At 46.3% G+C, this 10,401-nt stretch overlaps 1 protein-coding gene across 1 annotated transcript; it reads right to left on the reverse strand.

The window, feature by feature from the left end:
* Positions 1-434: 434 nt before the first annotated feature.
* Positions 435-1,366, reverse strand: DFJ58DRAFT_850429 (uncharacterized protein; the record flags this gene model as incomplete). The annotated part of the gene is made up of 5 exons (XM_041393771.1): positions 435-482; positions 590-649; positions 698-848; positions 902-1,098; positions 1,136-1,366. 5 exons carry the CDS (start codon positions 1,364-1,366, stop codon positions 435-437), a joined length of 687 nt encoding a protein of 228 aa, XP_041234644.1.
* Positions 1,367-10,401: the final 9,035 nt, after the last annotated feature.

The following is a 10,401-nucleotide window of genomic DNA, read 5'->3' on the forward strand; positions in this document are numbered from 1 at the left end:
AAGAAGACGATTATGGTACCTTGGTTGCAAACCCGATTTACAACGTTGACGAGACGTTCAAGGAGGGATATCGCCGTGCAGTAAATTTTTTCACTAAAGATCGAGGGCTGAAAAGAGAGCGTCGCCTGCGAACAGTGTCTGGATAGAAAGTTAAGGATGGTCGTTTGCACCGAAGTCAACGAGGATGGGAATGTTTTCACCTTATATACAGTTCCCTAGTTTTGTCGATCCATATTATAGCCCGATACCCTGATCGTAACGGCGCCGGCGCCAGCCTCCGACTCGCTTAGTATTCCTGGCATGTTTGTGTCTATCGAATTAAACGCAAACTAGCCCTTTTATTTTATTGTGCGTTGGTTGGCAATGGTTGCTAATCCTATTTGATTCTACTGTCAATGCAAGATGTTCTTCAACTCGTACTACGGCCATCTATATCAACCAGTCTTAGCCAAGTGGTAAGCGTAACCAAGAGGTGTGCAAAACTAGAATATCGGATATACACCCGGAGAAACTTCAGAGCCCCCCCCCCCTACTGTCACGGCGTGACGATCACCGCAATTATACCATATTAGGTAGCTTAGTCACGCACTCTCAATGCAAACAAAGTCCTAGTATTGACGCGAGGGAGGAGCAAATGAGCGCGAGTAAGCTACAAATACGTGAACGGGCACTTCGGAAAACACGTAGCCAAGCAAACCCAAGTGTCGATAGTGAATGGTAGGCCATCCTGGCCATCATGGTAACGTTCCCATGGAAAGAGCATGACCAAAGGACGCATATCCTCTGGCCAGATGATTGGGACTCCTGCGCAAAGGTTATAATCAAGGGAGGGCCCGGGAGGCGGTTGACTGTAAGCGAGCAACATTTATATTACATGTATAGAATTTAAAATGAAACGCACCTGTTTTGATGTGAGAATGCCACGAGTGAACGAGGGGTTGGCTCATCAGACACGTTCCGAACATGCTGCTTTTGTTTATTAGTCACGGTCTGGGCGCACTTCTTACTGCCGCGGTGGTTCCTCAATGGTATAAATTTGGCCTTCGATCCAGAGTGCAATGGAGGAGTGAGTACTCGTTTGGCACCATTCATCACAATCTGGGCAAAGTATGGCCCATCTCTGCTGAGGGCCGACCTGGACTTTGAGTTTTCCTGCCTTGAATAATCGATAGAGTGAGTCTGCAGTATTTAATTTAAGTTCGAGCGCTTCGTCGATATTGGTGAAGTCCGTTTCGATGATAGGAGGCTGCCAGTTGAGCGGATCACGATCCTCATTATCAGACGTATTGACCGAGTAACCAGAATCATAGTCAGGAGAATAAGGTGCATAGTAGCATGTATCGGATTCTGGTTCTGGTTCTTGCATGTGATGGTATTTCGAAGTCTATGAGAGGGCTTTGCGAGTGTCCGGATGAATGCTGGGTATCGAAAAACTGTGAAGGATGATTGGATCTCGGTTCCGTAGTTTGATATGAATAATGGTCATTATGCGGCGTGCTGTCATGATGCTGTTGGATGCTGTTATACAGATTGTGCTGGTTTGAATACATAATGAATAAGTCTATAGTTTTAAGAGAGTACAAGTGGTGGTGCGATGCGACAGGGATACATATGAGACGCGACGCGTATATTGATATCGACGCGTTAATTATATAAATCACGTGGCTAGTTTTTTTGCTTCAAAATCACTCGGTAGTAGGGCAGCGTCATCCCACAAGCGAGTTTTATTAAACTGTCTATCTAAATGTATTCTAGACGAGAAAAAACCCCTCTTCCAGTATCGAGTTAACGATTTTATGCAACTCGGAAGTCACCATCGAGAACCTCAGATACAGTGCTCTCGAAACTTCGTGTGGCTATGTTTTAAGGTTTTAAGCTTATGTAAAGTTGAGCCCTATGTTCGGGATTTTGCGAACGCACACCTCTTGAGCGTAACAGGACAGAAATCAGTTGCAGGTTCGAAACCCGCTCGATAGTGTTTTTCTTTTTACCACGCTTTGAACGTTGAATATTCACTCATGGATGGATCCTTCAAGGTGTGTCTTATGTAGCCATGGCCAACTGGCACCAGGACAGATTAGAAATCTGCTCTCTTGAGTGGTGCAGGTTCGAAAGCTGCCGACAAATGTCTTCATTCATTCATGGACAGTCCTTCAGAAGTTCACCTCAGCTTTGGCCAAAGTGGTCGCCACAACAGAATCGAAATCTGTTTTCTCTTGGACTGCGCAGGTTCGAAACCTGCCGACGAGACGGTTAATTTCTTTTTCTCTCGGAACACATCTTGACATCGACTCATGGATGATTTCGTCGAGGATCATCTCATCTTCGTCCTGGCTGAAGTGGTTGCCCCAGCAGAATTTAAATCTGTTTCTCTTGAACTGCGCAGATTCGAAACCTGCCAACGACAGGGTTTTTTTTCTATTGGAACACGCATTGACATTCACTCATGGACAGTTCCTCGCACGCTCATCTCAACTTCGTCCTGACCAAAGTGGTTGCCACAACGGAATCAAAATCTGTTTCTCTTGGCCCGCGCGGATTCGAAACCTGCCGACGATAAGGTTTTTATTCCATCGGAACACACCTCATCCTTCATCCATGGATGATTTCATCAGAGGTTCATCCAACTGGTCATAGCCAAGTGGGTTACCGGAGTCAAAATCTGTTTCTCTTGGAGTTGGTTCGAAACCTGCTGACAACATTTTTGCAGTGTATAGATCCTCGGAGGTCCATCTTAACTTAGTAGGCCTAGTCATTGCGCCGAAACCCCATTTTTATGTGAGTCTGTTCCATGATGAAAAGGAATTTACCTTCACGCCTTATGGGGGTCATCTCAGAAACATAAGATATATCCCGTATGTGCCGACCTAGATTCTCGACAGGCTGACTAAAACTCTTGGAATTCATCGCCAAACAAAAAAGGGCCGGAGGCCAGGAGAATGCACACAAGCTAAGGACAGAGTGAGTCTGACCGTCAGGGAAATGATGCAAACCTTGCCCCTCCCACCTTTAGCTTTCAAGTCATCCTCGCTCACATTTGAAGAGGTTAACGGCCGAAGGAGTGTCCATTGATACGCGGGCCTACTATGATAGTCTCTTCTAAATTCTAATTAAACAATAATTGTGTAGTTAGCATTGGGTAACCGGTAACCTACAGGGAACTTGTCAAAGTGAGGACAATAGACGAATGTGTACATGTAAGCTGATTGATACCAAGGTGAAGAAGGAAATGTAGTCCTTTGTCTGATCTACACAAGAATTGATGAGGGGTGTACGTGATTGTCACTGATCTTGGGGTATCCTTTAATCGACTGATAACGAGCGACGAAGTTGGTCGATTCGGATGGGTATATGCCTTGTTACAATGTGTTACTTCCTCCATCCCTGTTTCCTCCCCCTCTGATTCAGAAGTGTTTGAATGTGACCGCGACGAGAATGAGAGCGTCTGCGAGGGTTCCCGGACCAGGAGGGTTATGGTTCATGTGCCATTCGTGTGATTTGCGCTGCCTGCGGCTCTGTACAATTTCTGGTGCTTGCGGCTCGGCAAGGCACTCAATTCCTCATGCGACAACTTTGACAGAGGCGATGATGCTAATAGTAGCAAGTCTGAGGGCGTGGTAGATTGGCACTGCATGACGTGGTAAACATTAAGTATTTGCAAACTCAAGGGGTGGCGGATTTTTTACTCACCACCATCATGAGGGCAACGGTAATGATGAGTTCGCTGGTGAAGAAAAACCCCTGATGAACTTGAACTCGGTGAAGATGCCCGTCGGTGAACGGGTATGTAGAGTCCGGAAGATGACGACATCACTAACGCGACGAGGGAGGCGGGTTACTAGAGCAGACTTGGTACTAGATGAGGACGCGGAAGATGATATTGATCAAGTCCTGACTTGAACAAGGTCTTATATATACACACAGGAGCATCCTGCGGACCTGCCCATGCATGGGCCCGAGGCTCGGCAGTTGGTTATTGTGTGACATTACTGTTGTCGTGCCGTGAAGTGGCAGTGATGACTCATCCACTTGGACCGCAGCGTCAGCTATTTGGGACCATCTGGAATGTCGTGGAATGTCGTACAAAGTGGCGAGAAAATACGCTCAAATTATCTCGAATGGTCTCAGTCATGCATAGGCTTATTGCACAATATTGGTCATCGTCGTTCAGTGAGCCCGTGTGATTTCTAATTATTAATTGCCGATTTGACAACTCCATAGCCCCAACTTCCCGTATTTGTAAATCACTAGGAACTCTGTTAGAACCATGTAAGTACCACAGGATGCCAGCACTTCAGGTGCACTGGGCAGCTTTGGGGCAGCTTGGCATGTGGAAATTAAGATGATCTTCAATGCTGCGGCATGAAGAGGCCTGCGGCGGCTAGCGTGGCAGTGCCAGAGAATGTCCTGAAAGCATCCATATGAGTATTCGTTTGATAGTTACCTGGTTAGAAAAACCCAGAATGCCGCAGTCACGGGTGGAGAGCTTTAAACGTATCGAACGTTCAATGCAACCTTGCTTTTGTACTTCGAGTGATGAAACAATAGATTTCGCTGCAGTATATATCTATGACTAAAGGTCTTCGTATGCGAGCGGATATATGCGACATTCTTGTCCGCCATCTATATTTATCAGAACTCCGAGTCAATCAGTCAAATTTCTTCTGAAGCCTATCTACACAATCCGTAGCCTGATCTAATTCCCTGGTTTGATAGCGACACCAAAGTCTAACGCAAATCTGCCCATAGCATCGGAGATCGATCGATCATTAGTTAGCTTATCTCGTGGGGAATATATACTTTCACCCCAACAGTCCCCGGGTTCTTTTGGAATAGTCGTCCACCAGAACGACATCGGCTTGACCTTTGTCAAGGATTCTGTTTGGGCGGCCTTTGCCATCGGTGATTGAGCCGACAGCCCCAACAACAAGGTTGTCCCCAACAGCTTGTTTGACTGCCTGTGTGAACGGTGCCTGGTAAGCTGGGCTGGCTTTGATGATGGCTTTTGGGTGACTAGCACCGCTGGAGACATCGAGAAAGTCAACTCCATCTTGCTCAGAATACCAGTAAGTTCGGTATCTTCGACACGCCATGATGGTTTGTTGGAAGCGCTTGTTTGAGCTATTCAGTTGCAGAAACCCTACGAAGTATCAATCAGTTTAAGCAAGGACATCTCATGGACTCGAAAATAATGCCTCAAAAAAGAGTGGCATATCTTGAGGCATGGAATCATAGATGGCATTCATGACCTCGAGAATTAAACGAATGCGGTTCTCAAAGCTTCCACCGTATTCGTCTGTGCGCGTGTTGCTGATGGGACTCAAGAAAGAGAACAGCAGATAGCCGTGTATGTTGTGAATTTCAATGACGTCAATGCCAGCTTTCAACGCTCTCTTCGTAACTTCCACAAATGCGACGACGACCGCCTTGATCTGTGTCTTCGATAGCTCCTTAGGCACCGCGAAGGCGTCATCGAAAGAGGGCCCCATACACTGTCTAGCCATCTGCCTGTGTTCTTAGTTGCTGCAAGACTCGTATTTAACCACGGCACAACGGTGGGTGCTTTCCGGCCGGTGTGGGCAACTTGAATACCGATCTTTTGGTTTTATGAATTGGACAAACTCACTATCTTGCGGAGGGGCTTCTGCGTCATCAGGAGTGATGCGACCCTTTGGGACGACCGCTGTGGCTTCAATCATAGAAAGACTAGTCCCCGCGTGAAGATCCCGTCACTGAATACCACGAGCATTTCTTAGTGCTCGATATCATAAACTTACGGTGCGCCATATGCCAGGACGTGAGATGACCGTTGTCTGCAGAATATTGAACAGTGGAGATAGCTGCGTGAAATTGGGATGAGCCATCAGGGGAGCCCATCGTCGCGTTAACGATCAATATGACGACTGACGAAGATACAGTTGTGGAATGTCGCCCCCTCCGACCTTGATGGGCCGGAATACCTTTGGTATAGGAGTTCCATCGAGCTAGGGGTCAAATGCTTTGCGTAGCGGTAAAAGTATGGAATGGCGGGTACATGCTTGTGTGCTGAAGACTGGATGTCAAGGAGTAAGTAATAATTAAGTGTGTACGGGATGCCTTCCGTATCTTCCAGGCATTATATCCAACTGGCACCCACCTGGTATTATCTCAGGTTGATCTCACTGAATGATTCGGCGTGAGATACAATGGCAAGAAGCTTGTTGATGATAACGAAGTTTCAATAAAAAAATATGATGACGTGAGGCTACAAATACAAAAAAAATAACCTGTGTTTGCTACATAAAAACGGGAGATCAAACTAGAAAGGAACACTGCATACCACGTACATCACTCCCATCCTTTCGATTACGTTCCTTTCAACCAGTTCGCAAGCATAAACCCTGGACACTGGGAAGGTGACACTCCGCAAAGGAGTTCAAGAAAAAAAATTGATAAGAACCAGCCCAAGAGTAGTCTGAATCGAGTTTCGCAATCCACGAAGGATACGCGAGCCACGAAGTGAACTCAAGGACAAACCAGTGCCATAGTGTATATCCCTCATACGCAAAGAGAGCAACAGCATGTTGTGTAGTCTCCAGCCGTGAGTGTTTATTCACGAAGCGCAGCGGATACGCTGGAAGCGAGCGGATACGCTCATCGGTAGGGTAGGCACCATGGGGATACCTCGACTGCAGTCTGTATGTGCACCAGGACACAGGAGTAATCCTGAGGGTGACAAAAGAACATCTAGTGAATTAGATGGGAATAATGTACCGCGACAAAAGCCCGGGGACCTGAGTATCGCGATTGATTTCTCCATGTCCCTGAGCGCCATTGACGGGCGCACGCGCGATAGGACTGCTACACGATAGACACAAGTTTGCCCAATCCCCGCAACGCTTTCAAAGCTTTCATTCTCGCCCTCCTTGCTGGAAAGGATCTTGGGTATGAAAATGAAGCTGCTTTTCTGGTACGTCGCGCAGCTGACGATTACGCCAGACTCCGCTAGAGCCAATCGAGGGGGATTGAAATGCTCAGACCTTAGCCCGCTCATAGATGTGGATGCATGGAGCAACCTGTACGTGATGAGTATTCGTGGCCTTCGAGCTGGTTGAAGAACAGAATAGTTTTGAAGTCCGCATGTCTTTATATAACGTTATATTCAAACTCAGCGCTTAACGCAGAGTCTAAGCGCTCTAAGTACGAGAGCACTTCAAGTTTGCACCCAAGAGCCAAAATTTAAAACGCAGTAGGTACGAGTACAGGTTATCATTGCAGCATGGAGGCTTTTTGATACATTTGTCACAACTGGTGGGAGGCAACGCTTGCCGATACATGCTGAATTACTCAGATTGTCCGACGATAAACGCTCTTCCTGGAGTACATGCATGGCCGCACTTGGGAGATCGCTGTTGCTGTTTACCTACAATACCTTCACTTCCACTCCAGAGTCCATGGACACAGAAGCGTTGAAGCCAATGACAGCCATCTTTGCACACATTTATAAGGGACCACCCAACATTGTGGTAGCATGCCAACACCTGCCAACTAACTCATACGCAGCAACTCCCATCGGATATGCCGCTGTTCGCCTTTACCTCTATTACTGCACTATAGTCACAGCATCAAATATTATTCACACTTAGACTGCCAAGCATGCAGCCACATCCGGATTTTCAAAATCAATGAGGGTGCGTCACCTGGCTGTGCAAATTGATGCAACGCTGACGAGTATCCGTATCGGTCTGTGTGATACAGTGCATCTCACATTGATTTTGTCAATTAAAACAGTTCGTGACCAACCCTATTCCTTTGCATGCTTGTGACGTGTAGCCTACACAATTATCGACGAAGGGCACGCAGCGGTGCGTGATGCAAGGACTTGGCATGAGGTAAGGGGTGCATTAATCATGTTTCAGGCTATCTCGGTAAGATCATGATAACGGTTATATCTAGCACGAATGGTATCATTCGTCATACTTGCGTCCAATTCGCTACTCACTGATATCAAATCCGAATCCTTCAATGACTCTAGTCTCAAATAATCCCAGTTGGTGGTCGGTAATCAAATTGGTATCATGATTACAGCTATCTTTTTGGTTTGTGGAGAGTAGATGTTCACCTGCTTCGATCTATTTCTGACTGTGATTTCACATTTGTATCCTCTACTGCGTTGACATACGATTGGGGTGAGCAAGGTAGTACTTACGGAGAGGATTATCGATGTCAGTATGGTATTCTCCAAGCACTGACATTCGGACAAGAGGTAGAGGGGTTTAAACTGTTACCAGAGCAGACTCACCATGAATGGTTTTACAGTTGGACCTGGTCTGGGTAAACGGAGTGCCATATCAGAAGCACGACAGGAAGAATAACATATTTGATTCAGGGAAAAGGTAACGCCGGACCTTCATGAGTGTTCTGTATATCGGCATAAGTGGTCTATATCATGGGCGCAGTTGACAAATTTCACTTAATTTTAAGATATAGGTGCGTTATGCTGGAATCCCTATCCTCTGTGTATGTTTTCACGGCTAAGGACGTTGGCACTGTGCTAATAACCCATCTCTCATCATTAGCATCAGCATGCTGTGTAAGTCCCCTGCATGCACCTGACCAGCGGCAGGCAGTAAGTTTCCCCGGAGTATTGCTGACAGACTTCGTGAGCATTCTGTACCAAATATTGCCTGCCGTTTTCGTCCAACTAATTACATCATTCCGGAGCGGCAGTGAAGTTGTTGACGAACTTATTATAAGTTAATATAAACGACCAAAACAGCTGTGAGTTTGCTTGAAGAGCTTACTTATATGAGGCCCATCAATCACTGTGTCTCACCCAATATGCCCAATTGTGAATGCCTTTCTTCGCGTTTGGCATATTGGGTGGTGAGCCGCCTCAGCCACAGTACGGCCCTAATCATTAATGATGCTGACTTCGACTGACATGTCATAGTTATCACGATTACTCGGCATGATATCAGCAATCAAAATTCTCATCTTTCTTGCTGTAACCTTGCTAGCTGGCATCACCTGCTGTGTAGTTCTTGTCGTAATGATAAACAATCATGTTTCAGTCGGTAAGCTCATTCTGCTGAATGACTTGAAGGTACCAGGCTCACCCGGGGACGAATGCCAGAGGAAGTTGTCTTCTTCGGTTCCATCCAAAGTCAATGTGTTTATACCTTTGAGCAACTACCTGATGGTCGACTTTTAGGTTACTCACCACCTGCATGGGAAGTCCCTCGCCTTGTGGTATGTAGTTTGGATTATAATCAGACACTTCGGAACTGCAGCAACATACACACAGGATGAACAAAGGACAGTCTCACGGTGTTAATAGAATCTCACATGTTTTACACTTTGCAGTGTACGTTCGTAATACATGATTATCTTTTACGCTGATCTTCTATGCGTTCTAGTTGTGTTTATTCTTTTTTGCTGCGCTCGGTCATCTCTAAATCTGTCGTGTACGCCGATCTGTGAACGAGTAATTTGTATCTGGCCATTCAAATCATTTCTGTAGGGCTCGCATTCCTCGGGATCAGAGATTTACAAGGGCATTCTTCGAGCCTCGCTCGCGGATATTTGTGCTAGGACCCCGTCTCATTCTTAGCGTTCGAGGATACTACGCTAAGCGTGTGGTTAACTCCGCCACAGCGACTACTATCATTACAATCATACTCCAGGAGCGAATACGTATTTCAACTGACAGCGGCGTGTAGCATGGGAGAAGCTGGAACATGACCATTTGTTTCGAATTCCGTCATGGTACCGGTTTGATGTTACGACGCAGATTTGAAAGAGCAAAATTACGCAACGGAAGCAGAGTCGACGGTTAGATTGTGTGAAAATATGGTCGTCCGCAACCATTCATGAAACCATCTTCGAAGGACAAATGAGGTTCAAACTATACATCAGGAACATCGTGCCTTTATCCACCAGCGCGGTACGGAAGTCCGCTCGAAGCTCGGGGAGAGATCTAGGCGCAAAGTATGTTGGCATATACGACATAAGTGCATCTAGGTGTCAACAAAGGTGAGACATTATCGGGTCACTCGGCGGGTAAAGGCGCAAACACTGAACTATCATTAATACGCTGGATCAAGTATTACGGCTGACCAGGGCTAACAAAGTCAGGCGCCTGGATCAACTATTTTCGCTAGTGCGGGGAACAACTCACCTGACTGCTTGTAATTATCTATGAAATTCAAAATCCAGATATGCCAAGAACAGAGAAGTCAGTCAGCATCCCCATATAAACGCAGCGCCTCTTTGATCACGAAACAATGAGAGCGTGGACATCGGCGGAGACTAGATCGATTCCCTATTTTGAGTGAAGGAGCTGCGCCTGCTACACTCAAAGAGTACTCGGTGCTTGTGAATATTCTGAGTGACTGCGGATGACCGTTAATTTGGCTAACA

This window comes from Suillus subalutaceus (assembly GCF_016647625.1).
Source record: "Suillus subalutaceus strain FC151 chromosome Unknown DFJ58scaffold_767, whole genome shotgun sequence".
NCBI classification, from domain to species: Eukaryota; Fungi; Basidiomycota; class Agaricomycetes; order Boletales; family Suillaceae; genus Suillus; species Suillus subalutaceus.